This window comes from Drosophila sulfurigaster, chromosome 2L (genome assembly GCF_023558435.1).
Source record: "Drosophila sulfurigaster albostrigata strain 15112-1811.04 chromosome 2L, ASM2355843v2, whole genome shotgun sequence".
In the NCBI taxonomy this organism is placed as follows: domain Eukaryota; kingdom Metazoa; phylum Arthropoda; class Insecta; order Diptera; family Drosophilidae; genus Drosophila; species Drosophila sulfurigaster.
Genome location: NC_084881.1, coordinates 24,068,110 through 24,094,476, shown reverse-complemented (window position 1 = coordinate 24,094,476; position 26,367 = coordinate 24,068,110). Strand labels below are relative to the sequence as shown.

The 26,367-nt window shown below is 40.3% G+C and overlaps 20 protein-coding genes across 20 annotated transcripts; 10 read left to right on the top strand and 10 right to left on the bottom strand.

The window, feature by feature from the left end:
* The first annotated feature begins 867 nt into the window (after nucleotides 1-867).
* On the top strand, nucleotides 868-1,299 carry LOC133841135 (histone H4). The gene has a single exon (XM_062273474.1). The coding sequence runs from the start codon at nucleotides 905-907 to the stop codon at nucleotides 1,214-1,216; it is 312 nt and encodes a 103-aa protein (XP_062129458.1). The 5' UTR covers nucleotides 868-904; the 3' UTR covers nucleotides 1,217-1,299.
* A 500-nt stretch (nucleotides 1,300-1,799) lies between these two features.
* LOC133840773 (histone H2A) lies at nucleotides 1,800-2,299 on the bottom strand. Its single transcript, XM_062272863.1, has one exon. It carries the CDS (start codon nucleotides 2,243-2,245, stop codon nucleotides 1,871-1,873), a length of 375 nt encoding a protein of 124 aa, XP_062128847.1. The 5' UTR covers nucleotides 2,246-2,299; the 3' UTR covers nucleotides 1,800-1,870.
* Nucleotides 2,300-2,465: 166 nt separating this feature from the next.
* On the top strand, nucleotides 2,466-2,922 carry LOC133840905 (histone H2B). Its single transcript, XM_062273124.1, has one exon. It carries the CDS (start codon nucleotides 2,501-2,503, stop codon nucleotides 2,870-2,872), a length of 372 nt encoding a protein of 123 aa, XP_062129108.1. The 5' UTR covers nucleotides 2,466-2,500; the 3' UTR covers nucleotides 2,873-2,922.
* Nucleotides 2,923-3,169: 247 nt separating this feature from the next.
* On the bottom strand, nucleotides 3,170-4,201 carry LOC133840628 (histone H1-like). Its single transcript, XM_062272604.1, has one exon. The coding sequence runs from the start codon at nucleotides 4,154-4,156 to the stop codon at nucleotides 3,362-3,364; it is 795 nt and encodes a 264-aa protein (XP_062128588.1). The 5' UTR covers nucleotides 4,157-4,201; the 3' UTR covers nucleotides 3,170-3,361.
* Nucleotides 4,202-6,035: 1,834 nt separating this feature from the next.
* On the top strand, nucleotides 6,036-6,467 carry LOC133840472 (histone H4). The gene has a single exon (XM_062272360.1). It carries the CDS (start codon nucleotides 6,073-6,075, stop codon nucleotides 6,382-6,384), a length of 312 nt encoding a protein of 103 aa, XP_062128344.1. The 5' UTR covers nucleotides 6,036-6,072; the 3' UTR covers nucleotides 6,385-6,467.
* Nucleotides 6,468-6,998: 531 nt separating this feature from the next.
* Nucleotides 6,999-7,467, bottom strand: LOC133840237 (histone H2A). Its single transcript, XM_062271995.1, has one exon. It carries the CDS (start codon nucleotides 7,410-7,412, stop codon nucleotides 7,038-7,040), a length of 375 nt encoding a protein of 124 aa, XP_062127979.1. The 5' UTR covers nucleotides 7,413-7,467; the 3' UTR covers nucleotides 6,999-7,037.
* A 165-nt stretch (nucleotides 7,468-7,632) lies between these two features.
* LOC133840310 (histone H2B) lies at nucleotides 7,633-8,089 on the top strand. The gene has a single exon (XM_062272115.1). The coding sequence runs from the start codon at nucleotides 7,668-7,670 to the stop codon at nucleotides 8,037-8,039; it is 372 nt and encodes a 123-aa protein (XP_062128099.1). The 5' UTR covers nucleotides 7,633-7,667; the 3' UTR covers nucleotides 8,040-8,089.
* A 424-nt stretch (nucleotides 8,090-8,513) lies between these two features.
* LOC133840071 (histone H1-like) lies at nucleotides 8,514-9,368 on the bottom strand. The gene has a single exon (XM_062271758.1). It carries the CDS (start codon nucleotides 9,321-9,323, stop codon nucleotides 8,529-8,531), a length of 795 nt encoding a protein of 264 aa, XP_062127742.1. The 5' UTR covers nucleotides 9,324-9,368; the 3' UTR covers nucleotides 8,514-8,528.
* Nucleotides 9,369-11,210: 1,842 nt separating this feature from the next.
* LOC133840551 (histone H4) lies at nucleotides 11,211-11,642 on the top strand. The gene has a single exon (XM_062272481.1). The coding sequence runs from the start codon at nucleotides 11,248-11,250 to the stop codon at nucleotides 11,557-11,559; it is 312 nt and encodes a 103-aa protein (XP_062128465.1). The 5' UTR covers nucleotides 11,211-11,247; the 3' UTR covers nucleotides 11,560-11,642.
* A 501-nt stretch (nucleotides 11,643-12,143) lies between these two features.
* Nucleotides 12,144-12,643, bottom strand: LOC133840156 (histone H2A). Its single transcript, XM_062271873.1, has one exon. It carries the CDS (start codon nucleotides 12,587-12,589, stop codon nucleotides 12,215-12,217), a length of 375 nt encoding a protein of 124 aa, XP_062127857.1. The 5' UTR covers nucleotides 12,590-12,643; the 3' UTR covers nucleotides 12,144-12,214.
* A 166-nt stretch (nucleotides 12,644-12,809) lies between these two features.
* Nucleotides 12,810-13,266, top strand: LOC133840390 (histone H2B). The gene has a single exon (XM_062272233.1). It carries the CDS (start codon nucleotides 12,845-12,847, stop codon nucleotides 13,214-13,216), a length of 372 nt encoding a protein of 123 aa, XP_062128217.1. The 5' UTR covers nucleotides 12,810-12,844; the 3' UTR covers nucleotides 13,217-13,266.
* Nucleotides 13,267-13,689: 423 nt separating this feature from the next.
* On the bottom strand, nucleotides 13,690-14,544 carry LOC133839969 (histone H1-like). The gene has a single exon (XM_062271655.1). It carries the CDS (start codon nucleotides 14,497-14,499, stop codon nucleotides 13,705-13,707), a length of 795 nt encoding a protein of 264 aa, XP_062127639.1. The 5' UTR covers nucleotides 14,500-14,544; the 3' UTR covers nucleotides 13,690-13,704.
* Nucleotides 14,545-16,378: 1,834 nt separating this feature from the next.
* Nucleotides 16,379-16,810, top strand: LOC133838653 (histone H4). The gene has a single exon (XM_062269861.1). The coding sequence runs from the start codon at nucleotides 16,416-16,418 to the stop codon at nucleotides 16,725-16,727; it is 312 nt and encodes a 103-aa protein (XP_062125845.1). The 5' UTR covers nucleotides 16,379-16,415; the 3' UTR covers nucleotides 16,728-16,810.
* A 527-nt stretch (nucleotides 16,811-17,337) lies between these two features.
* LOC133838396 (histone H2A) lies at nucleotides 17,338-17,811 on the bottom strand. Its single transcript, XM_062269515.1, has one exon. The coding sequence runs from the start codon at nucleotides 17,754-17,756 to the stop codon at nucleotides 17,382-17,384; it is 375 nt and encodes a 124-aa protein (XP_062125499.1). The 5' UTR covers nucleotides 17,757-17,811; the 3' UTR covers nucleotides 17,338-17,381.
* Nucleotides 17,812-17,976: 165 nt separating this feature from the next.
* Nucleotides 17,977-18,433, top strand: LOC133838564 (histone H2B). Its single transcript, XM_062269748.1, has one exon. It carries the CDS (start codon nucleotides 18,012-18,014, stop codon nucleotides 18,381-18,383), a length of 372 nt encoding a protein of 123 aa, XP_062125732.1. The 5' UTR covers nucleotides 17,977-18,011; the 3' UTR covers nucleotides 18,384-18,433.
* Nucleotides 18,434-18,856: 423 nt separating this feature from the next.
* LOC133838146 (histone H1-like) lies at nucleotides 18,857-19,739 on the bottom strand. The gene has a single exon (XM_062269169.1). It carries the CDS (start codon nucleotides 19,664-19,666, stop codon nucleotides 18,872-18,874), a length of 795 nt encoding a protein of 264 aa, XP_062125153.1. The 5' UTR covers nucleotides 19,667-19,739; the 3' UTR covers nucleotides 18,857-18,871.
* A 1,816-nt stretch (nucleotides 19,740-21,555) lies between these two features.
* Nucleotides 21,556-21,987, top strand: LOC133838725 (histone H4). The gene has a single exon (XM_062269978.1). The coding sequence runs from the start codon at nucleotides 21,593-21,595 to the stop codon at nucleotides 21,902-21,904; it is 312 nt and encodes a 103-aa protein (XP_062125962.1). The 5' UTR covers nucleotides 21,556-21,592; the 3' UTR covers nucleotides 21,905-21,987.
* A 499-nt stretch (nucleotides 21,988-22,486) lies between these two features.
* Nucleotides 22,487-22,986, bottom strand: LOC133838302 (histone H2A). The gene has a single exon (XM_062269407.1). It carries the CDS (start codon nucleotides 22,930-22,932, stop codon nucleotides 22,558-22,560), a length of 375 nt encoding a protein of 124 aa, XP_062125391.1. The 5' UTR covers nucleotides 22,933-22,986; the 3' UTR covers nucleotides 22,487-22,557.
* Nucleotides 22,987-23,152: 166 nt separating this feature from the next.
* Nucleotides 23,153-23,609, top strand: LOC133838475 (histone H2B). The gene has a single exon (XM_062269631.1). The coding sequence runs from the start codon at nucleotides 23,188-23,190 to the stop codon at nucleotides 23,557-23,559; it is 372 nt and encodes a 123-aa protein (XP_062125615.1). The 5' UTR covers nucleotides 23,153-23,187; the 3' UTR covers nucleotides 23,560-23,609.
* A 456-nt stretch (nucleotides 23,610-24,065) lies between these two features.
* LOC133838227 (histone H1-like) lies at nucleotides 24,066-24,916 on the bottom strand. Its single transcript, XM_062269293.1, has one exon. The coding sequence runs from the start codon at nucleotides 24,842-24,844 to the stop codon at nucleotides 24,068-24,070; it is 777 nt and encodes a 258-aa protein (XP_062125277.1). The 5' UTR covers nucleotides 24,845-24,916; the 3' UTR covers nucleotides 24,066-24,067.
* Nucleotides 24,917-26,367: the final 1,451 nt, after the last annotated feature.

Below are 26,367 nucleotides of genomic sequence, written 5' to 3'. Positions count from 1 at the left end.
ATGTAGATACAATAGTATCTGAGATTCACTAAGCACGCCCTTATTTATTTTTAATTTGTACATTTTAATATAATACTAAACTAATTAAAGAAAAATGTAAATCTTCTTTCAATAAAATTGTGGTCCTGAAAAGGACCGATTGTTTGATAATTTGATGCTTGACAAGCACAACGCACAACGTTGTCACAATTTAAGCACGTTCGCCACGAATACGTCTGGCCAGCTGAATATCTTTCGGCATGATGGTGACACGCTTGGCATGGATAGCGCACAAGTTAGTATCTTCGAACAGGCCAACCAAGTAGGCTTCACTAGCTTCCTGCAGTGCCATCACAGCAGAGCTCTGGAAACGCAGATCGGTCTTGAAATCCTGAGCAATTTCACGCACCAAGCGCTGGAAAGGCAGCTTGCGGATCAGCAACTCTGTGCTCTTCTGGTAACGACGGATCTCACGCAGGGCAACAGTTCCGGGGCGATAACGATGAGGCTTCTTCACACCGCCGGTGGCTGGCGCACTCTTACGAGCGGCCTTAGTTGCCAGCTGCTTACGAGGCGCCTTGCCTCCGGTCGATTTACGAGCAGTCTGCTTAGTACGAGCCATTTTTATTTCACAATTTTTACTTCACACAGCAAATGTTAAAACACAATAATCGAACGAAGCGATTCGGCTCTCGTATTTATAGTAAAACTGGTGGTGGGTTGCCGAGCGAGAACGAGAACGAGCGATCGGGCTGTTGCCATGCCAGCGTGCTAGCGTGCCAGCGTGCGAGCAGCACGTAGATACATATTGCTGACTCTTTCTGGTTTTCGTATCTTTGAGTATAAATAGAGGCGTTTGAGTTGGACCGAACAACAGTATCTTTCTGACTTCGGTGAGTGTTAAGTAAAATATTAAAAGTGAAAAATGACTGGTCGTGGTAAAGGTGGCAAGGGCTTGGGAAAAGGTGGCGCAAAGCGTCATCGCAAAGTGTTGCGTGATAACATCCAGGGTATCACGAAGCCAGCTATCCGTCGTCTAGCTCGTCGTGGCGGTGTGAAGCGTATCTCTGGTCTTATTTATGAAGAAACTCGTGGTGTGCTGAAGGTTTTCTTGGAAAACGTTATCCGTGATGCAGTCACATACACCGAACACGCCAAGAGGAAGACAGTCACAGCCATGGATGTTGTGTACGCTCTGAAGAGGCAAGGCCGCACTCTGTACGGTTTCGGCGGCTAAGAAAATTTGTATCTACTACAAAATACAAACTTAAAACCCACATCAATCGGTCCTTTTCAGGACCACCAAAAAATTAACCAAAAGAGAAGAAAATCAATATGTATTTATTGTTAAAAATAAAGAACGAAAGACTATATTTTGATTAACGTTAGAGAATAACTCCCTTAAATTCATCCAGATTGCCCCTGTTATTCTGTAGAATTTAATTCTAAGATACAAATAAATAAATTTGTTCATTTGTGAGATGTTAATATTTAAAAAACGGCTGAAATAAGAATATAATTTACTGATGCAGCGTGTTGTAAAATACTTTTGACACGACTGTACCTCGAGTACACTGCAGATACTTTGTCCATGTGAAGATCAAAATATTGAAATACTTTTTGACACAACTGTACCTCTTGCACAGAGCAGATACTTTGCTCATGTAAAGATCGAAATTTGAAAATCATTTTGACGCAACTGTACCTCGTGTGCCACGCATATACTTTGCTCAAGTGAAGTACTCAATATTTAATTTCTGAATGAATGAATAAAAATACAATTATTTTTGTATATTAGAAAAATTATTCTCTTTAGTAAATTTGTGGTCGTCCTGAAAAGGACGTTTTGGGTTTTGGTTGATTTGTGTTATATGCGAGTTTGAATTTGAATTTAAGCCTTCTTTTCGGTCTTCTTGGGCAAGAGAACAGCCTGAATATTAGGCAAAACACCGCCCTGGGCAATGGTGACACCCGAAAGCAGTTTGTTCAACTCCTCATCGTTGCGGATGGCCAATTGCAGATGACGAGGGATAATCCTAGTCTTCTTGTTGTCACGGGCTGCGTTACCAGCCAACTCCAAAACTTCAGCGGCCAAGTACTCCATCACAGCAGCCAAGTACACAGGAGCACCAGCACCAACACGCTCGGCATAGTTGCCCTTGCGAAGCAGACGGTGAATACGGCCAACGGGGAACTGAAGACCAGCGCGGTTGGAACGAGACTTTGCCTTTCCCTTAACTTTGCCACCTTTACCACGACCAGACATTTTTATTATTATTTGTTATTTCACTGTTTCACACACAAAACTCGAATATTGTTGCCACATGCAACCATTGCCAGCTATTTATACTTTTTCCAGCTACCTACTCGTTCCGTTAAGGGATGACAGCTGCTGCTGAAAACCGGTCGCGTTGAGAGCTCGTCTAACGGAAAGCGTTGCTACAATAAAAGTATAAATTGGACGTGTTTTGGATCTCTAGCAAAATATCAGTGAAGTGAATTTTTAAAGTGAATTTGAAAAATGCCGCCCAAGACTAGTGGAAAGGCAGCCAAGAAGGCTGGCAAAGCGCAGAAGAATATCACCAAGAACGACAAGAAGAAGAAGCGCAAGAGGAAGGAAAGCTATGCCATCTACATCTACAAAGTGCTGAAGCAGGTCCATCCTGACACCGGTATCTCATCGAAGGCAATGAGCATCATGAACAGCTTTGTGAACGACATTTTCGAGCGCATTGCTGCCGAGGCCTCCCGTTTGGCTCACTACAACAAGCGGTCGACTATCACCAGTCGGGAAATCCAAACCGCTGTCCGTCTCTTGCTGCCCGGAGAATTGGCCAAGCACGCTGTCAGTGAGGGAACCAAGGCTGTCACCAAGTACACGAGCTCGAAGTAATTCGATTTCTTTGCACAACCTACACACCTAAAGTAAAAGGCCCTTTTCAGGGCCACAAATTACCTATCCAAAGAGCTGAAATTTAAATATAAAAAATATTAATATTAATAATAGTGAATAATGAAGGTATACCTAAAAATACGGCGTTATACCAGCATTTACAAATTTTCAACCGAGACGGGACTGTACTTTTTTGGTTTAATGCGAACAGAGAACTTCATAAATGAGGAAGCACTACAGAGGTATTGCGTGTTGTCGAAAGGTTGAGTTTCTTATATTACTTTTGTTGCTTTATGGATTTAGCTACCTGGCTCATGCTTTAAATTATGCTTTGTGTTAAAAATACGATTCTGTTATAGTCGTAAAAGTCATCTCGTAATGTTACATAACTTGAAAACTCATTTCTCTTTTGATATAAAATTAGTAGCCCTGAAAAGGGCTTTGTTAAATAACAAATTTCATAGTCTTGAAACTTGTGCACGACAATCTTCAATGTCCTAGTGCTCTCTTATTTCTTGGCTGCAGCTGCAGTTTTGCCTTGGGTTTCTTAGCAGCCACTGCGGCTTTCTTTGGCGATGCTGCCGCTGCTGCCTTCTTTGGCTTCGGCTTGGCAGTTGCAGTCTTGGGCTTTGGTGCTTTTGGCTTTGCAGCACTCGACTTGGCCGCCGCCTTTGCTGTTGTGGGCTTGGCTTTTACTGTACCACTCTTCTTGGCCTCCTTAGCCTTTGCTTTCTCAGCCTTCTTCTTTTCAGCGGTCTTCTTGGTTGCTACAGCTTTGCTTGGTTTCTTCTCAGCGGACCCAGCTGCTTTCTTCGCCTTGGTGCCGGCAGTCTTCTTCTTAGCTGCTGCTGCTGATGCAGTGACCTTCTTCGGTTTCTTCTCTACTGAGGCAGCCTTGGCTTTTGGCTTCGGCTCCTTTTTGGCAGATGCAGACAATTTGAACGAACCAGATGCGCCCTTGCCTTTAGCTTGGATAAGTTTTCCACTGGCAACAGCGCTCTTCAGGTACTTCTTAATGAATGGTGCCAATTTCTGGGCGTCGCACTTGTATGTGGCACTGATGTACTTCTTGATTGCCATAAGCGACGAGCCACCACGCTCCTTTAGGTTCAGGATTGATGCGTCCACCATTTGCTGAGTTGGAGGATGTGATGGAGGAACTGCCGGCTTCTTCACTTTCGATGCAGATGCTGCTTTCTTGGCAGCCACCTTCTTCTCGGCTGCGGGTGTCGCTGGCGGGGCAGCCACAGGAGATGCGGATGTTGCAACTGCGGAGTCTGACATATTTCACTTCACTTTGTTTTGCTTTACTTTCACACTAAAATCAATTTTAACAGAATTTACAGTTGGTGGATGAATTTGGTTGGTCACCCGATTTTGTGAGAATCGAGTAGAAAGGCGCAACGCGAATGTTTACAGCGGTGAACGTTTCCGTCAAACAAGTTTGCCATTAACCTATTCTTCATTTAATATTTACTATAGTTAATAGTTTGATATTTCAAAAGTTATGTATCGAAATATTTGCTTAAATATTCGAACAACCAAATAAAATTAATTGCATTCATCTACAATTACTCACTGTGTTTAAAATTTCACCTTAAATTCAACTTTGTGTCTACACAAAAACAATTATCATCTAAAAACTCAATTTATAAATATAAAAACAATAAAAATACAATATTTGAATCTGAAAACAAGTTCTTTAAACAATTATGTTGTTAAATGTATTATTTAATATAAATATAATATATTGCTCATATTTTTAATTTTAGTTCAAACTTGACCATGTACAGTGAAAACCAAGCGACCTCATAGAGTTAGAAGCTATTGAAAATTGATATGGAAAAATCTAAATAAATGTAAAAAATGGAATTTTTAAATATATTACTTATTTAATATAATTTTCTTAACGATTTGTACAATAATATCTACAAAATTCTATCATTTAAATATGCATTTCATTCGTATAAAACCGTCTTTACCATTAGAGAGTACAAAGTAAGTACATTCATATGTACATAACATTCAACGTGTGAAGAGTGTATTGCAAAAGAAATTTAATAAATATTTACGTCCTCGTATTATTATTCTTAATATTGTTAATTTAAATGTATTATTTTATTCATATACATTGATCTATAATAAGTTATTAAATTATTTTGTGAAATGTATCTTCTAGAGAAATTGTCACTGGTTTGAAGTGTATCTTTCTATGCAGTATTGTTTGGCAAATAAAACCACATTTCGACAGCATAACAGCGACGGCTATATTTTTTAACTAAATTTTATTTAATATAAATGTAGATACAATAGTATCTGAGATTCACTAAGCACGCCCTTATTTATTTTTAATTTGTACATTTTAATATAATACTAAAGTAATTAAAGAAAAATGTAAATCTTCTTTCAATAAAATTGTGGTCCTGAAAAGGACCGATTGTTTGATAATTTGATGCTTGACAAGCACAACGCACAACGTTGTCACAATTTAAGCACGTTCGCCACGAATACGTCTGGCCAGCTGAATATCTTTCGGCATGATGGTGACACGCTTGGCATGGATAGCGCACAAGTTAGTATCTTCGAACAGGCCAACCAAGTAGGCTTCACTAGCTTCCTGCAGTGCCATCACAGCAGAGCTCTGGAAACGCAGATCGGTCTTGAAATCCTGAGCAATTTCACGCACCAAGCGCTGGAAAGGCAGCTTGCGGATCAGCAACTCTGTGCTCTTCTGGTAACGACGGATCTCACGCAGGGCAACAGTTCCGGGGCGATAACGATGAGGCTTCTTCACACCGCCGGTGGCTGGCGCACTCTTACGAGCGGCCTTAGTTGCCAGCTGCTTACGAGGCGCCTTGCCTCCGGTCGATTTACGAGCAGTCTGCTTAGTACGAGCCATTTTATTTCACAATTTTACTTCACACAGCAAATGTTAAAACACAATAATCGAACGAAGCGATTCGGCTCTCGTATTTATAGTAAAACTGGTGGTGGGTTGCCGAGCGAGAACGAGAACGAGCGATCGGGCTGTTGCCATGCCAGCGTGCTAGCGTGCCAGCGTGCGAGCAGCACGTAGATACATATTGCTGACTCTTTCTGGTTTTCGTATCTTTGAGTATAAATAGAGGCGTTTGAGTTGGACCGAACAACAGTATCTTTCTGACTTCGGTGAGTGTTAAGTAAAATATTAAAAGTGAAAAATGACTGGTCGTGGTAAAGGTGGCAAGGGCTTGGGAAAAGGTGGCGCAAAGCGTCATCGCAAAGTGTTGCGTGATAACATCCAGGGTATCACGAAGCCAGCTATCCGTCGTCTAGCTCGTCGTGGCGGTGTGAAGCGTATCTCTGGTCTTATTTATGAAGAAACTCGTGGTGTGCTGAAGGTTTTCTTGGAAAACGTTATCCGTGATGCAGTCACATACACCGAACACGCCAAGAGGAAGACAGTCACAGCCATGGATGTTGTGTACGCTCTGAAGAGGCAAGGCCGCACTCTGTACGGTTTCGGCGGCTAAGAAAATTTGTATCTACTACAAAATACAAACTTAAAACCCACATCAATCGGTCCTTTTCAGGACCACCAAAAAATTAACCAAAAGAGAAGAAAATCAATATGTATTTATTGTTAAAAATAAAGAACGAAAGACTATATTTTGATTAACGTTAGAGAATAACTCCCTTAAATTCATCCAGATTGCCCCTGTTATTCTGTAGAATTTAATTCTAAGATACAAATAAATAAATTTGTTCATTTGTGAGATGTTAATATTTAAAAAACGGCTGAAATAAGAATATAATTTACTGATGCAGCGTGTTGTAAAATACTTTTGACACGACTGTACCTCGAGTACACTGCAGATACTTTGTCCATGTGAAGATCAAAATATTGAAATACTTTTTGACACAACTGTACCTCTTGCACAGAGCAGATACTTTGCTCATGTAAAGATCGAAATTTGAAAATCATTTTGACGCAACTGTACCTCGTGTGCCACGCATATACTTTGCTCAAGTGAAGTACTCAATATTTAATTTCTGAATGAATGAATAAAAATACAATTATTTTTGTATATTAGAAAAATTATTCTCTTTAGTAAATTTGTGGTCGTCCTGAAAAGGACGTTTTGGGTTTTGTTGATTTGTGTTATATGCGAGTTTGAATTTGAATTTAAGCCTTCTTTTCGGTCTTCTTGGGCAAGAGAACAGCCTGAATATTAGGCAAAACACCGCCCTGGGCAATGGTGACACCCGAAAGCAGTTTGTTCAACTCCTCATCGTTGCGGATGGCCAATTGCAGATGACGAGGGATAATCCTAGTCTTCTTGTTGTCACGGGCTGCGTTACCAGCCAACTCCAAAACTTCAGCGGCCAAGTACTCCATCACAGCAGCCAAGTACACAGGAGCACCAGCACCAACACGCTCGGCATAGTTGCCCTTGCGAAGCAGACGGTGAATACGGCCAACGGGGAACTGAAGACCAGCGCGGTTGGAACGAGACTTTGCCTTTCCCTTAACTTTGCCACCTTTACCACGACCAGACATTTTTATTATTATTTGTTATTTCACTGTTTCACACACAAAACTCGAATATTGTTGCCACATGCAACCATTGCCAGCTATTTATACTTTTTCCAGCTACCTACTCGTTCCGTTAAGGGATGACAGCTGCTGCTGAAAACCGGTCGCGTTGAGAGCTCGTCTAACGGAAAGCGTTGCTACAATAAAAGTATAAATTGGACGTGTTTTGGATCTCTAGCAAAATATCAGTGAAGTGAATTTTTAAAGTGAATTTGAAAAATGCCGCCCAAGACTAGTGGAAAGGCAGCCAAGAAGGCTGGCAAAGCGCAGAAGAATATCACCAAGAACGACAAGAAGAAGAAGCGCAAGAGGAAGGAAAGCTATGCCATCTACATCTACAAAGTGCTGAAGCAGGTCCATCCTGACACCGGTATCTCATCGAAGGCAATGAGCATCATGAACAGCTTTGTGAACGACATTTTCGAGCGCATTGCTGCCGAGGCCTCCCGTTTGGCTCACTACAACAAGCGGTCGACTATCACCAGTCGGGAAATCCAAACCGCTGTCCGTCTCTTGCTGCCCGGAGAATTGGCCAAGCACGCTGTCAGTGAGGGAACCAAGGCTGTCACCAAGTACACGAGCTCGAAGTAATTCGATTTCTTTGCACAACCTACACACCTAAAGTAAAAGGCCCTTTTCAGGGCCACAAATTACCTATCCAAAGAGTTGAAATTTAAATATAAAAAAATATTAATATAAATAATAGTGAATAATGAAGGTATACCTAAAAAAACGGCGTTATACCAGCATTTACAAATTTTCAACCGAGACGGGACTGTACTTTTTTGGTTTAATGCGAACAGAGAACTTCATAAATGAGGAAGCACTACAGAGGTATTGCGTGTTGTCGAAAGGTTGAGTTTCTTATATTACTTTTGTTGCTTTATGGATTTAGCTACCTGGCTCATGCTTAAATTATGCTTTGTGTTAAAAATACGATTCTGTTATAGTCGTAAAAGTCATCTCGTAATGTTACATAACTTGAAAACTCATTTCTCTTTTGATATAAAATTAGTAGCCCTGAAAAGGGCTTTGTTAAATAACAAATTTCATAGTCTTGAAACTTGTGCACGACAATCTTCAATGTCCTAGTGCTCTCTTATTTCTTGGCTGCAGCTGCAGTTTTGCCTTGGGTTTCTTAGCAGCCACTGCGGCTTTCTTTGGCGATGCTGCCGCTGCTGCCTTCTTTGGCTTCGGCTTGGCAGTTGCAGTCTTGGGCTTTGGTGCTTTTGGCTTTGCAGCACTCGACTTGGCCGCCGCCTTTGCTGTTGTGGGCTTGGCTTTTACTGTACCACTCTTCTTGGCCTCCTTAGCCTTTGCTTTCTCAGCCTTCTTCTTTTCAGCGGTCTTCTTGGTTGCTACAGCTTTGCTTGGTTTCTTCTCAGCGGACCCAGCTGCTTTCTTCGCCTTGGTGCCGGCAGTCTTCTTCTTAGCTGCTGCTGCTGATGCAGTGACCTTCTTCGGTTTCTTCTCTACTGAGGCAGCCTTGGCTTTTGGCTTCGGCTCCTTTTTGGCAGATGCAGACAATTTGAACGAACCAGATGCGCCCTTGCCTTTAGCTTGGATAAGTTTTCCACTGGCAACAGCGCTCTTCAGGTACTTCTTAATGAATGGTGCCAATTTCTGGGCGTCGCACTTGTATGTGGCACTGATGTACTTCTTGATTGCCATAAGCGACGAGCCACCACGCTCCTTTAGGTTCAGGATTGATGCGTCCACCATTTGCTGAGTTGGAGGATGTGATGGAGGAACTGCCGGCTTCTTCACTTTCGATGCAGATGCTGCTTTCTTGGCAGCCACCTTCTTCTCGGCTGCGGGTGTCGCTGGCGGGGCAGCCACAGGAGATGCGGATGTTGCAACTGCGGAGTCTGACATATTTCACTTCACTTTGTTTTGCTTTACTTTCACACTAAAATCAATTTTAACAGAATTTACAGTTGGTGGTTGAATTTGGTTGGTCACCCGATTTTGTGAGAATCGAGTAGAAAGGCGCAACGCGAATGTTTACAGCGGTGAACGTTTCCGCCAAACAAGTTTGCCATTAACCTATTCTTCATTTAATATTTACTATAGTTAATAGTTTGATATTTTAATAATTATGTATCGAAATATTTTCTTAAATATTCGAACAACCAAATAAAATTAATTGCATTCAACTTCAATTACTCACTGTGTTTAAAATTTCACCTTAAATTCAACTTTGTGTCTACACAAAAACAATTATCTTCTAAAAACTCAATTTATAAATATAAAAACAATAAAAATACAATATTTGAATCTGAAAACAAGTTCTTTGGACAATTATGTTGTTAAATGTATTATTTAATATAAATATAATTTATTGCTCATATTTTTAATTTTGGTTCAAACTTGACCATGTACAGTGAAAACCAAGCGACCTCATAGAGTTAGAAGCTATTGAAAATTGACATGAAAAAATCTAAATAAATGTAAAAAATAGAATTTTTAAATATATTACTTATTTAATATAATTTTCTTAACGATTTGTACAATATCTACAAAATTCTATCATTTAAATATGCATTTCATTCGTATAAAACCGTCTTTACCATTAGAGAGTACAAAGTAAGTACATTCATATGCACATAACATTCAACGTATGAAGAGTGTAATGCAAAAGAAATTTAATAAATATTTACGTCCTCGTATTATTATTCTTAATATTGTTAATTTAAATGTATTATTTTATTCATATACACTAATCTATAATAAGTTATTAAATTATTTTGTGAAATGTATCTTCTAGAGAAATTGTCACTTGTTTGAAGTGTATCTTTCTATGCAGTATTGTTTGGCAAATAAAACCACATTTCGACAGCATAACAGCGACGGCTATATTTTGTAACTAAATTTTATTTAATATACATAAATGTAGATACAATAGTATCTGAGATTCACTAAGCACGCCCTTATTTATTTATTTTTAATTTGTACATTATTTTAATATAATACTAAAGTAGTTAAAGAAAAATGTAAATCTTCTTTCAATAAAATTGTGGTCCTGAAAAGGACCGATTGTTTGATAATTTGATGCTTGACAAGCACAACGCACAACGTTGTCACAATTTAAGCACGTTCGCCACGAATACGTCTGGCCAGCTGAATATCTTTCGGCATGATGGTGACACGCTTGGCATGGATAGCGCACAAGTTAGTATCTTCGAACAGGCCAACCAAGTAGGCTTCACTAGCTTCCTGCAGTGCCATCACAGCAGAGCTCTGGAAACGCAGATCGGTCTTGAAATCCTGAGCAATTTCACGCACCAAGCGCTGGAAAGGCAGCTTGCGGATCAGCAACTCTGTGCTCTTCTGGTAACGACGGATCTCACGCAGGGCAACAGTTCCGGGGCGATAACGATGAGGCTTCTTCACACCGCCGGTGGCTGGCGCACTCTTACGAGCGGCCTTAGTTGCCAGCTGCTTACGAGGCGCCTTGCCTCCGGTCGATTTACGAGCAGTCTGCTTAGTACGAGCCATTTTATTTCACAATTTTACTTCACACAGCAAATGTTAAAACACAATAATCGAACGAAGCGATTCGGCTCTCGTATTTATAGTAAAACTGGTGGTGGGTTGCCGAGCGAGAACGAGAACGAGCGATCGGGCTGTTGCCATGCCAGCGTGCTAGCGTGCCAGCGTGCGAGCAGCACGTAGATACATATTGCTGACTCTTTCTGGTTTTCGTATCTTTGAGTATAAATAGAGGCGTTTGAGTTGGACCGAACAACAGTATCTTTCTGACTTCGGTGAGTGTTAAGTAAAATATTAAAAGTGAAAAATGACTGGTCGTGGTAAAGGTGGCAAGGGCTTGGGAAAAGGTGGCGCAAAGCGTCATCGCAAAGTGTTGCGTGATAACATCCAGGGTATCACGAAGCCAGCTATCCGTCGTCTAGCTCGTCGTGGCGGTGTGAAGCGTATCTCTGGTCTTATTTATGAAGAAACTCGTGGTGTGCTGAAGGTTTTCTTGGAAAACGTTATCCGTGATGCAGTCACATACACCGAACACGCCAAGAGGAAGACAGTCACAGCCATGGATGTTGTGTACGCTCTGAAGAGGCAAGGCCGCACTCTGTACGGTTTCGGCGGCTAAGAAAATTTGTATCTACTACAAAATACAAACTTAAAACCCACATCAATCGGTCCTTTTCAGGACCACCAAAAAATTAACCAAAAGAGAAGAAAATCAATATGTATTTATTGTTAAAAATAAAGAACGAAAGACTATATTTTGATTAACGTTAGAGAATAACTCCCTTAAATTCATCCAGATTGCCCCTGTTATTCTGTAGAATTTAATTCTAAGATACAAATAAATAAATTTGTTCATTTGTGAGATGTTAATATTTAAAAAACGGCTGAAATAAGAATATAATTTACTGATGCAGCGTGTTGTAAAATACTTTTGACACGACTGTACCTCGAGTACACTGCAGATACTTTGTCCATGTGAAGATCAAAATATTGAAATACTTTTTGACACAACTGTACCTCTTGCACAGAGCAGATACTTTGCTCATGTAAAGATCGAAATTTGAAAATCATTTTTGACGCAACTGTACCTCGTGTGCCACGCATATACTTTGCTCAAGTGAAGTACTCAATATTTAATTTCTGAATGAATGAATAAAAATACAATTATTTTTGTATATTAGAAAAATTATTCTCTTTAGTAAATTTGTGGTCGTCCTGAAAAGGACGTTTTGGGTTTTGGTTGATTTGTGTTATATGCGAGTTTGAATTTGAATTTAAGCCTTCTTTTCGGTCTTCTTGGGCAAGAGAACAGCCTGAATATTAGGCAAAACACCGCCCTGGGCAATGGTGACACCCGAAAGCAGTTTGTTCAACTCCTCATCGTTGCGGATGGCCAATTGCAGATGACGAGGGATAATCCTAGTCTTCTTGTTGTCACGGGCTGCGTTACCAGCCAACTCCAAAACTTCAGCGGCCAAGTACTCCATCACAGCAGCCAAGTACACAGGAGCACCAGCACCAACACGCTCGGCATAGTTGCCCTTGCGAAGCAGACGGTGAATACGGCCAACGGGGAACTGAAGACCAGCGCGGTTGGAACGAGACTTTGCCTTTCCCTTAACTTTGCCACCTTTACCACGACCAGACATTTTTATTATTATTTGTTATTTCACTGTTTCACACACAAAACTCGAATATTGTTGCCACATGCAACCATTGCCAGCTATTTATACTTTTTCCAGCTACCTACTCGTTCCGTTAAGGGATGACAGCTGCTGCTGAAAACCGGTCGCGTTGAGAGCTCGTCTAACGGAAAGCGTTGCTACAATAAAAGTATAAATTGGACGTGTTTTGGATCTCTAGCAAAATATCAGTGAAGTGAATTTTTAAAGTGAATTTGAAAAATGCCGCCCAAGACTAGTGGAAAGGCAGCCAAGAAGGCTGGCAAAGCGCAGAAGAATATCACCAAGAACGACAAGAAGAAGAAGCGCAAGAGGAAGGAAAGCTATGCCATCTACATCTACAAAGTGCTGAAGCAGGTCCATCCTGACACCGGTATCTCATCGAAGGCAATGAGCATCATGAACAGCTTTGTGAACGACATTTTCGAGCGCATTGCTGCCGAGGCCTCCCGTTTGGCTCACTACAACAAGCGGTCGACTATCACCAGTCGGGAAATCCAAACCGCTGTCCGTCTCTTGCTGCCCGGAGAATTGGCCAAGCACGCTGTCAGTGAGGGAACCAAGGCTGTCACCAAGTACACGAGCTCGAAGTAATTCGATTTCTTTGCACAACCTACACACCTAAAGTAAAAGGCCCTTTTCAGGGCCACAAATTACCTATCCAAAGAGCTGAAATTTAAATATAAAAAATATTAATATTAATAATAGTGAATAATGAAGGTATACCTAAAAATACGGCGTTATACCAGCATTTACAAATTTTCAACCGAGACGGGACTGTACTTTTTTGGTTTAATGCGAACAGAGAACTTCATAAATGAGGAAGCACTACAGAGGTATTGCGTGTTGTCGAAAGGTTGAGTTTCTTATATTACTTTTGTTGCTTTATGGATTTAGCTACCTGGCTCATGTTTAAATTATGCTTTGTGTTAAAAATACGATTCTGTTATAGTCGTAAAAGTCATCTCGTAATGTTACATAACTTGAAAACTCATTTCTCTTTTGATATAAAATTAGTAGCCCTGAAAAGGGCTTTGTTAAATAACAAATTTCATAGTCTTGAAACTTGTGCACGACAATCTTCAATGTCCTAGTGCTCTCTTATTTCTTGGCTGCAGCTGCAGTTTTGCCTTGGGTTTCTTAGCAGCCACTGCGGCTTTCTTTGGCGATGCTGCCGCTGCTGCCTTCTTTGGCTTCGGCTTGGCAGTTGCAGTCTTGGGCTTTGGTGCTTTTGGCTTTGCAGCACTCGACTTGGCCGCCGCCTTTGCTGTTGTGGGCTTGGCTTTTACTGTACCACTCTTCTTGGCCTCCTTAGCCTTTGCTTTCTCAGCCTTCTTCTTTTCAGCGGTCTTCTTGGTTGCTACAGCTTTGCTTGGTTTCTTCTCAGCGGACCCAGCTGCTTTCTTCGCCTTGGTGCCGGCAGTCTTCTTCTTAGCTGCTGCTGCTGATGCAGTGACCTTCTTCGGTTTCTTCTCTACTGAGGCAGCCTTGGCTTTTGGCTTCGGCTCCTTTTTGGCAGATGCAGACAATTTGAACGAACCAGATGCGCCCTTGCCTTTAGCTTGGATAAGTTTTCCACTGGCAACAGCGCTCTTCAGGTACTTCTTAATGAATGGTGCCAATTTCTGGGCGTCGCACTTGTATGTGGCACTGATGTACTTCTTGATTGCCATAAGCGACGAGCCACCACGCTCCTTTAGGTTCAGGATTGATGCGTCCACCATTTGCTGAGTTGGAGGATGTGATGGAGGAACTGCCGGCTTCTTCACTTTCGATGCAGATGCTGCTTTCTTGGCAGCCACCTTCTTCTCGGCTGCGGGTGTCGCTGGCGGGGCAGCCACAGGAGATGCGGATGTTGCAACTGCGGAGTCTGACATATTTCACTTCACTTTGTTTTGCTTTACTTTCACACTAAAATCAATTTTAACAGAATTTACAGTTGGTGGATGAATTTGGTTGGTCACCCGATTTTGTGAGAATCGAGTAGAAAGGCGCAACGCGAATGTTTACAGCGGTGAACGTTTCCGTCAAACAAGTTTGCCATTAACCTATTCTTCATTTAATATTTACTATAGTTAATAGTTTGATATTTCAAAAGTTATGTATCGAAATATTTGCTTAAATATTCGAACAACCAAATAAAATTAATTGCATTCATCTACAATTACTCACTGTGTTTAAAATTTCACCTTAAATTCAACTTTGTGTCTACACAAAAACAATTATCATCTAAAAACTCAATTTATAAATATAAAAACAATAAAAATACAATATTTGAATCTGAAAACAAGTTCTTTAAACAATTATGTTGTTAAATGTATTATTTAATATAAATATAATATATTGCTCATATTTTTAATTTTAGTTCAAACTTGACCATGTACAGTGAAAACCAAGCGACCTCATAGAGTTAGAAGCTATTGAAAATTGATATGGAAAAATCTAAATAAATGTAAAAAATGGAATTTTTAAATATATTACTTATTTAATATAATTTTCTTAACGATTTGTACAATCAATATCTACAAAATTCTATCATTTAAATATGCATTTCATTCGTATATAACCGTCTTTACCATTAGAGAGTACAAAGTAAGTACATTCATATGTACATAACATTCAACGTGTGAAGAGTGTATTGCAAAAGAAATTTAATAAATATTTACGTCCTCGTATTAATATTCTTAATATTGTTAATTTAAATGTATTTTTTTATTCATGTACATTGATCTATAATAAGTTATTAAATTATTTTGTGAAATGTATTTTCTAGAGAAATTGTCACTGGTTTGAAGTGTATCTTTCTATGCAGTATTGTTTGGCAAATAAAACCACATTTCGACAGCATAACAGCGACGGCTATATTTTTAACTAAATTTTATTTAATATAAATGTAGATACAATAGTATCTGAGATTCACTAAGCACGCCCTTATTTATTTTTAATTTGTACATTTTAATATAATACTAAACTAATTAAAGAAAAATGTAAATCTTCTTTCAATAAAATTGTGGTCCTGAAAAGGACCGATTGTTTGATAATTTGATGCTTGACAAGCACAACGCACAACGTTGTCACAATTTAAGCACGTTCGCCACGAATACGTCTGGCCAGCTGAATATCTTTCGGCATGATGGTGACACGCTTGGCATGGATAGCGCACAAGTTAGTATCTTCGAACAGGCCAACCAAGTAGGCTTCACTAGCTTCCTGCAGTGCCATCACAGCAGAGCTCTGGAAACGCAGATCGGTCTTGAAATCCTGAGCAATTTCACGCACCAAGCGCTGGAAAGGCAGCTTGCGGATCAGCAACTCTGTGCTCTTCTGGTAACGACGGATCTCACGCAGGGCAACAGTTCCGGGGCGATAACGATGAGGCTTCTTCACACCGCCGGTGGCTGGCGCACTCTTACGAGCGGCCTTAGTTGCCAGCTGCTTACGAGGCGCCTTGCCTCCGGTCGATTTACGAGCAGTCTGCTTAGTACGAGCCATTTTATTTCACAATTTTACTTCACACAGCAAATGTTAAAACACAATAATCGAACGAAGCGATTCGGCTCTCGTATTTATAGTAAAACTGGTGGTGGGTTGCCGAGCGAGAACGAGAACGAGCGATCGGGCTGTTGCCATGCCAGCGTGCTAGCGTGCCAGCGTGCGAGCAGCACGTAGATACATATTGCTGACTCTTTCTGGTTTTCGTATCTTTGAGTATAAATAGAGGCGTTTGAGTTGGACCGAACAACAGTATCTTTCTGACTTCGGTGAGTGTTAAGTAAAATATTAAAAGTGAAAAATGACTGGTCGTGGTAAAGGTGGCAAGGGCTTGGGAAAAGGTGGCGCAAAGCGTCATCGCAAAGTGTTGCGTGATAACATCCAGGGTATCACGAAGCCAGCTATCCGTCGTCTAGCTCGTCGTGGCGGTGTGAAGCGTATCTCTGGTCTTATTTATGAAGAAACTCGTGGTGTGCTGAAGGTTTTCTTGGAAAACGTTATCCGTGATGCAGTCACATACACCGAACACGCCAAGAGGAAGACAGTCACAGCCATGGATGTTGTGTACGCTCTGAAGAGGCAAGGCCGCACTCTGTACGGTTTCGGCGGCTAAGAAAATTTGTATCTACTACAAAATACAAACTTAAAACCCACATCAATCGGTCCTTTTCAGGACCACCAAAAAATTAACCAAAAGAGAAGAAAATCAATATGTATTTATTGTTAAAAATAAAGAACGAAAGACTATATTTTGATTAACGTTAGAGAATAACTCCCTTAAATTCATCCAGATTGCCCCTGTTATTCTGTAGAATTTAATTCTAAGATACAAATAAATAAATTTGTTCATTTGTGAGATGTTAATATTTAAAAAACGGCTGAAATAAGAATATAATTTACTGATGCAGCGTGTTGTAAAATACTTTTGACACGACTGTACCTCGAGTACACTGCAGATACTTTGTCCATGTGAAGATCAAAATATTGAAATACTTTTTGACACAACTGTACCTCTTGCACAGAGCAGATACTTTGCTCATGTAAAGATCGAAATTTGAAAATCATTTTTGACGCAACTGTACCTCGTGTGCCACGCATATACTTTGCTCAAGTGAAGTACTCAATATTTAATTTCTGAATGAATGAATAAAAATACAATTATTTTTGTATATTAGAAAAATTATTCTCTTTAGTAAATTTGTGGTCGTCCTGAAAAGGACGTTTTGGGTTTTGTTGATTTGTGTTATATGCGAGTTTGAATTTGAATTTAAGCCTTCTTTTCGGTCTTCTTGGGCAAGAGAACAGCCTGAATATTAGGCAAAACACCGCCCTGGGCAATGGTGACACCCGAAAGCAGTTTGTTCAACTCCTCATCGTTGCGGATGGCCAATTGCAGATGACGAGGGATAATCCTAGTCTTCTTGTTGTCACGGGCTGCGTTACCAGCCAACTCCAAAACTTCAGCGGCCAAGTACTCCATCACAGCAGCCAAGTACACAGGAGCACCAGCACCAACACGCTCGGCATAGTTGCCCTTGCGAAGCAGACGGTGAATACGGCCAACGGGGAACTGAAGACCAGCGCGGTTGGAACGAGACTTTGCCTTTCCCTTAACTTTGCCACCTTTACCACGACCAGACATTTTTATTATTATTTGTTATTTCACTGTTTCACACACAAAACTCGAATATTGTTGCCACATGCAACCATTGCCAGCTATTTATACTTTTTCCAGCTACCTACTCGTTCCGTTAAGGGATGACAGCTGCTGCTGAAAACCGGTCGCGTTGAGAGCTCGTCTAACGGAAAGCGTTGCTACAATAAAAGTATAAATTGGACGTGTTTTGGATCTCTAGCAAAATATCAGTGAAGTGAATTTTTAAAGTGAATTTGAAAAATGCCGCCCAAGACTAGTGGAAAGGCAGCCAAGAAGGCTGGCAAAGCGCAGAAGAATATCACCAAGAACGACAAGAAGAAGAAGCGCAAGAGGAAGGAAAGCTATGCCATCTACATCTACAAAGTGCTGAAGCAGGTCCATCCTGACACCGGTATCTCATCGAAGGCAATGAGCATCATGAACAGCTTTGTGAACGACATTTTCGAGCGCATTGCTGCCGAGGCCTCCCGTTTGGCTCACTACAACAAGCGGTCGACTATCACCAGTCGGGAAATCCAAACCGCTGTCCGTCTCTTGCTGCCCGGAGAATTGGCCAAGCACGCTGTCAGTGAGGGAACCAAGGCTGTCACCAAGTACACGAGCTCGAAGTAATTCGATTTCTTTGCACAACCTACACACCTAAAGTAAAAGGCCCTTTTCAGGGCCACAAATTACCTATCCAAAGAGCTGAAATTTAAATATAAAAAATATTAATATAAATAATAGTGAATAATGAAGGTATACCTAAAAAAACGGCGTTATACCAGCATTTACAAATTTTCAACCGAGACGGGACTGTACTTTTTTGGTTTAATGCGAACAGAGAACTTCATAAGTGTGGAGGCACTACAGAGGTATTGCGTGTTGTCGATAGGTTGAGTTTCTTATATTACTTTTGTTGCTTTATGGATTTAGCTACCTGGCTCATGTTTAAATTATGCTTTGTGTTAAAAATACGATTCTGTTATAGTCGTAAAAGTCATCTCGTAATGTTACATAACTTGAAAACTCATTTCTCTTTTGATATAAAATTAGTAGCCCTGAAAAGGGCTTTGTTAAATAACAAATTTCATAGTCTTGAAACTTGTGCACGACAATCTTCAATGTCCTAGTGCTCTCTTATTTCTTGGCTGCAGCTGCAGTTTTGCCTTGGGTTTCTTAGCAGCCACTGCGGCTTTCTTTGGCGATGCTGCCGCTGCTGCCTTCTTTGGCTTCGGCTTGGCAGTTGCAGTCTTGGGCTTTGGTGCTTTTGGCTTTGCAGCACTCGACTTGGCCGCCGCCTTTGCTGTTGTGGGCTTGGCTTTTACTGTACCACTCTTCTTGGCCTCCTTAGCCTTTGCTTTCTCAGCCTTCTTCTTTTCAGCGGTCTTCTTGGTTGCTACAGCTTTGCTTGGTTTCTTCTCAGCGGACCCAGCTGCTTTCTTCGCCTTGGTGCCGGCAGTCTTCTTCTTAGCTGCTGCTGCTGATGCAGTGACCTTCTTCGGTTTCTTCTCTACTGAGGCAGCCTTGGCTTTTGGCTTCGGCTCCTTTTTGGCAGATGCAGACAATTTGAACGAACCAGATGCGCCCTTGCCTTTAGCTTGGATAAGTTTTCCACTGGCAACAGCGCTCTTCAGGTACTTCTTAATGAATGGTGCCAATTTCTGGGCGTCGCACTTGTATGTGGCACTGATGTACTTCTTGATTGCCATAAGCGACGAGCCACCACGCTCCTTTAGGTTCAGGATTGATGCGTCCACCATTTGCTGAGTTGGAGGATGTGATGGAGGAACTGCCGGCTTCTTCACTTTCGATGCAGATGCTGCTTTCTTGGCAGCCACCTTCTTCTCGGCTGCGGGTGTCGCTGGCGGGGCAGCCACAGGAGATGCGGATGTTGCAACTGCGGAGTCTGACATATTTCACTTCACTTTGTTTTGCTTTACTTTCACACTAAAATCAATTTTAACGGAATTTACAGTTGGTGGTTGAATTTGGTTGGTCACCCGATTTTGTGAGAATCGAGTAGAAAGGCGCAACGCGAATGTTTACAGCGGTGAACGTTTCCGCCAAACAAGTTTGCCATTAACCTATTCTTCATTTAATATTTACTATAGTTAATAGTTTGATATTTTAATAATTATGTATCGAAATATTTTCTTAAATATTCGAACAACCAAATAAAATTAATTGCATTCAACTTCAATTACTCACTGTGTTTAAAATTTCACCTTAAATTCAACTTTGTGTCTACACAAAAACAATTATCTTCTAAAAACTCAATTTATAAATATAAAAACAATAAAAATACAATATTTGAATCTGAAAACAAGTTCTTTGGACAATTATGTTGTTAAATGTATTATTTAATATAAATATAATTTATTGCTCATATTTTTAATTTTGGTTCAAACTTGACCATGTACAGTGAAAACCAAGCGACCTCATAGAGTTAGAAGCTATTGAAAATTGACATGAAAAAATCTAAATAAATGTAAAAAATAGAATTTTTAAATATATTACTTATTTAATATAATTTTCTTAACGATTTGTACAATATCTACAAAATTCTATCATTTAAATATGCATTTCATTCGTATAAAACCGTCTTTACCATTAGAGAGTACAAAGTAAGTACATTCATATGCACATAACATTCAACGTATGAAGAGTGTAATGCAAAAGAAATTTAATAAATATTTACGTCCTCGTATTATTATTCTTAATATTGTTAATTTAAATGTATTATTTTATTCATATACACTAATCTATAATAAGTTATTAAATTATTTTGTGAAATGTATCTTCTAGAGAAATTGTCACTTGTTTGAAGTGTATCTTTCTATGCAGTATTGTTTGGCAAATAAAACCACATTTCGACAGCATAACAGCGACGGCTATATTTTGTAACTAAATTTTATTTAATATACATAAATGTAGATACAATAGTATCTGAGATTCACTAAGCACGCCCTTATTTATTTATTTTTAATTTGTACATTATTTTAATATAATACTAAAGTAGTTAAAGAAAAATGTAAATCTTCTTTCAATAAAATTGTGGTCCTGAAAAGGACCGATTGTTTGATAATTTGATGCTTGACAAGCACAACGCACAACGTTGTCACAATTTAAGCACGTTCGCCACGAATACGTCTGGCCAGCTGAATATCTTTCGGCATGATGGTGACACGCTTGGCATGGATAGCGCACAAGTTAGTATCTTCGAACAGGCCAACCAAGTAGGCTTCACTAGCTTCCTGCAGTGCCATCACAGCAGAGCTCTGGAAACGCAGATCGGTCTTGAAATCCTGAGCAATTTCACGCACCAAGCGCTGGAAAGGCAGCTTGCGGATCAGCAACTCTGTGCTCTTCTGGTAACGACGGATCTCACGCAGGGCAACAGTTCCGGGGCGATAACGATGAGGCTTCTTCACACCGCCGGTGGCTGGCGCACTCTTACGAGCGGCCTTAGTTGCCAGCTGCTTACGAGGCGCCTTGCCTCCGGTCGATTTACGAGCAGTCTGCTTAGTACGAGCCATTCTTATTTCACAATTTTTACTTCACACAGCAAATGTTAAAACACAATAATCGAACGAAGCGATTCGGCTCTCGTATTTATAGTAAAACTGGTGGTGGGTTGCCGAGCGAGAACGAGAACGAGCGATCGGGCTGTTGCCATGCCAGCGTGCTAGCGTGCCAGCGTGCGAGCAGCACGTAGATACATATTGCTGACTCTTTCTGGTTTTCGTATCTTTGAGTATAAATAGAGGCGTTTGAGTTGGACCGAACAACAGTATCTTTCTGACTTCGGTGAGTGTTAAGTAAAATATTAAAAGTGAAAAATGACTGGTCGTGGTAAAGGTGGCAAGGGCTTGGGAAAAGGTGGCGCAAAGCGTCATCGCAAAGTGTTGCGTGATAACATCCAGGGTATCACGAAGCCAGCTATCCGTCGTCTAGCTCGTCGTGGCGGTGTGAAGCGTATCTCTGGTCTTATTTATGAAGAAACTCGTGGTGTGCTGAAGGTTTTCTTGGAAAACGTTATCCGTGATGCAGTCACATACACCGAACACGCCAAGAGGAAGACAGTCACAGCCATGGATGTTGTGTACGCTCTGAAGAGGCAAGGCCGCACTCTGTACGGTTTCGGCGGCTAAGAAAATTTGTATCTACTACAAAATACAAACTTAAAACCCACATCAATCGGTCCTTTTCAGGACCACCAAAAAATTAACCAAAAGAGAAGAAAATCAATATGTATTTATTGTTAAAAATAAAGAACGAAAGACTATATTTTGATTAACGTTAGAGAATAACTCCCTTAAATTCATCCAGATTGCCCGTTATTCTGTAGAATTTAATTCTAAGATACAAATAAATAAATTTGTTCATTTGTGAGATGTTAATATTTAAAAAACGGCTGAAATAAGAATATAATTTACTGATGCAGCGTGTTGTAAAATACTTTTGACACGACTGTACCTCGAGTACACTGCAGATACTTTGTCCATGTGAAGATCAAAATATTGAAATACTTTTTGACACAACTGTACCTCTTGCACAGAGCAGATACTTTGCTCATGTAAAGATCGAAATTTGAAAATCATTTTTGACGCAACTGTACCTCGTGTGCCACGCATATACTTTGCTCAAGTGAAGTACTCAATATTTAATTTCTGAATGAATGAATAAAAATACAATTATTTTTGTATATTAGAAAAATTATTCTCTTTAGTAAATTTGTGGTCGTCCTGAAAAGGACGTTTTGGGTTTTGGTTGATTTGTGTTATATGCGAGTTTGAATTTGAATTTAAGCCTTCTTTTCGGTCTTCTTGGGCAAGAGAACAGCCTGAATATTAGGCAAAACACCGCCCTGGGCAATGGTGACACCCGAAAGCAGTTTGTTCAACTCCTCATCGTTGCGGATGGCCAATTGCAGATGACGAGGGATAATCCTAGTCTTCTTGTTGTCACGGGCTGCGTTACCAGCCAACTCCAAAACTTCAGCGGCCAAGTACTCCATCACAGCAGCCAAGTACACAGGAGCACCAGCACCAACACGCTCGGCATAGTTGCCCTTGCGAAGCAGACGGTGAATACGGCCAACGGGGAACTGAAGACCAGCGCGGTTGGAACGAGACTTTGCCTTTCCCTTAACTTTGCCACCTTTACCACGACCAGACATTTTTATTATTATTTGTTATTTCACTGTTTCACACACAAAACTCGAATATTGTTGCCACATGCAACCATTGCCAGCTATTTATACTTTTTCCAGCTACCTACTCGTTCCGTTAAGGGATGACAGCTGCTGCTGAAAACCGGTCGCGTTGAGAGCTCGTCTAACGGAAAGCGTTGCTACAATAAAAGTATAAATTGGACGTGTTTTGGATCTCTAGCAAAATATCAGTGAAGTGAATTTTTAAAGTGAATTTGAAAAATGCCGCCCAAGACTAGTGGAAAGGCAGCCAAGAAGGCTGGCAAAGCGCAGAAGAATATCACCAAGAACGACAAGAAGAAGAAGCGCAAGAGGAAGGAAAGCTATGCCATCTACATCTACAAAGTGCTGAAGCAGGTCCATCCTGACACCGGTATCTCATCGAAGGCAATGAGCATCATGAACAGCTTTGTGAACGACATTTTCGAGCGCATTGCTGCCGAGGCCTCCCGTTTGGCTCACTACAACAAGCGGTCGACTATCACCAGTCGGGAAATCCAAACCGCTGTCCGTCTCTTGCTGCCCGGAGAATTGGCCAAGCACGCTGTCAGTGAGGGAACCAAGGCTGTCACCAAGTACACGAGCTCGAAGTAATTCGATTTCTTTGCACAACCTACACACCTAAAGTAAAAGGCCCTTTTCAGGGCCACAAATTACCTATCCAAAGAGTTGAAATTGAAATATAAAAAAATATTAATATAAATAATAGTGAATAATGAAGGTATACCTAAAAAAACGGCGTTATACCAGCATTTACAAATTTTCAACCGAGACGGGACTGTACTTTTTTGGTTTAATGCGAACAGAGAACTTCATAAGTGTGGAGGCACTACAGAGGTATTGCGTGTTGTCGATAGGTTGAGTTTCTTATATTACTTTTGTTGCTTTATGGATTTAGCTACCTGGCTCATGCTTAAATTATGCTTTGTGTTAAAAATACGATTCTGTTATAGTCGTAAAAGTCATCTCGTAATGTTACATAACTTGAAAACTCATTTCTCTTTTGATATAAAATTAGTAGCCCTGAAAAGGGCTTTGTTAAATAACAAATTTCATAGTCTTGAAACTTGTGCACGACAATCTTCAATGTCCTAGTGCTCTCTTATTTCTTGGCTGCAGCTGCAGTTTTTGCCTTGGGTTTCTTAGCAGCCACTGCGGCTTTCTTTGGCGATGCTGCCGCTGCTGCCTTCTTTGGCTTCGGCTTGGCAGTTGCAGTCTTGGGCTTTGGTGCTTTTGGCTTTGCAGCACTCGACTTGGCCGCCGCCTTTGCTGTTGTGGGCTTGGCTTTTACTGTACCACTCTTCTTGGCCTCCTTAGCCTTTGCTTTCTCAGCCTTCTTCTTTTCAGCGGTCTTCTTGGTTGCTACAGCTTTGCTTGGTTTCTTCTCAGCGGACCCAGCTGCTTTCTTCGCCTTGGTGCCGGCAGCCTTCTTCTTAGCTGCTGCTGCTGATGCAGCGACCTTCTTCGGTTTCTTCTCCGCTGAGGCAGACTTGGCTTTTGGCTTCGGCTCCTTTTTGGCAGATGCAGACAATTTGAATGAACCAGATGCGCCCTTGCCTTTAGCTTGGATAAGTTTTCCACTGGCAACAGCGCTCTTCAGGTACTTCTTAATGAATGGTGCCAATTTCTGGGCGTCGCACTTGTATGTGGCACTGATGTACTTCTTGATTGCCATAAGCGACGAGCCACCACGCTCCTTTAGGTTCAGGATTGATGCGTCCACCATTTGCTGAGTTGGAGGATGTGATGGAGGAACTGCCGGCTTCTTCACTTTCGATGCAGATGCTGCTTTCTTGGCAGCCACCTTCTTCTCGGCTGCGGGTGTCGCTGGCGGGGCAGCCACAGGAGATGCGGATGTTGCAACTGCGGAGTCTGACATATTTCACTTCACTTTGTTTTGCTTTACTTTCACACTAAAATCAATTTTAACGGAATTTACAGTTGGTGGTTGAATTTGGTTGGTCACCCGATTTTGTGAGAATCGAGTAGAAAGGCGCAACGCGAATGTTTACAGCGGTGAACGTTTCCGCCAAACAAGTTTGCCATTAACCTATTCTTCATTTAATATTTACTATAGTTAATAGTTTGATATTTTAATAATTATGTATCGAAATATTTTCTTAAATATTCGAACAACCAAATAAAATTAATTGCATTCAACTTCAATTACTCACTGTGTTTAAAATTTCACCTTAAATTCAACTTTGTGTCTACACAAAAACAATTATCTTCTAAAAACTCAATTTATAAATATAAAAACAATAAAAATACAATATTTGAATCTGAAAACAAGTTCTTTGGACAATTATGTTGTTAAATGTATTATTTAATATAAATATAATTTATTGCTCGTATTTTTAATTTTGGTTCAAACTTGACCATGTACAGTGAAAACCAAGCGACCTCATAGAGTTAGAAGCTATTGAAAATTGACATGAAAAAATCTAAATAAATGTAAAAAATAGAATTTTTAAATATACTACTTATTTAATATAATTTTCTTAACGATTTGTACAATATCTACAAAATTCTATCATTTAAATATGCATTTCATTCGTATAAAACCGTCTTTACCATTAGAGAGTACAAAGTAAGTACATTCATATGCACATAACATTCAACGTATGAAGAGTGTAATGCAAAAGAAATTTAATAAATATTTAAATCCTCGTATTATTATTCTTAATATTGTTAATTTAAATGTATTATTTTATTCATATACACTAATCTATAATAAGTTATTAAATTATTTTGTGAAATGTATCTTCTAGAGAAATTGTCACTTGTTTGAAGTGTATCTTTCTATGCAGTATTGTTTGGCAAATAAAAACATATTTCGACAGCATAACAGCGACAGCTATATTTTGTAACTAAATTTTATTTAATATACATAAATGTAGATACAATAGTATCTGAGATTCACTAAGCACGCCCTTATTTATTTATTTTTAATTTGTACATTATTTTAATATAATACTAAAGTAGTTAAAGAAAAATGTAAATCTTCTTTCAATAAAATTGTGGTCCTGAAAAGGACCGATTGTTTGATAATTTGATGCTTGACAAGCACAACGCACAACGTTGTCACAATTTAAGCACGTTCGCCACGAATACGTCTGGCCAGCTGAATATCTTTCGGCATGATGGTGACACGCTTGGCATGGATAGCGCACAAGTTAGTATCTTCGAACAGGCCAACCAAGTAGGCTTCACTAGCTTCCTGCAGTGCCATCACAGCAGAGCTCTGGAAACGCAGATCGGTCTTGAAATCCTGAGCAATTTCACGCACCAAGCGCTGGAAAGGCAGCTTGCGGATCAGCAACTCTGTGCTCTTCTGGTAACGACGGATCTCACGCAGGGCAACAGTTCCGGGGCGATAACGATGAGGCTTCTTCACACCGC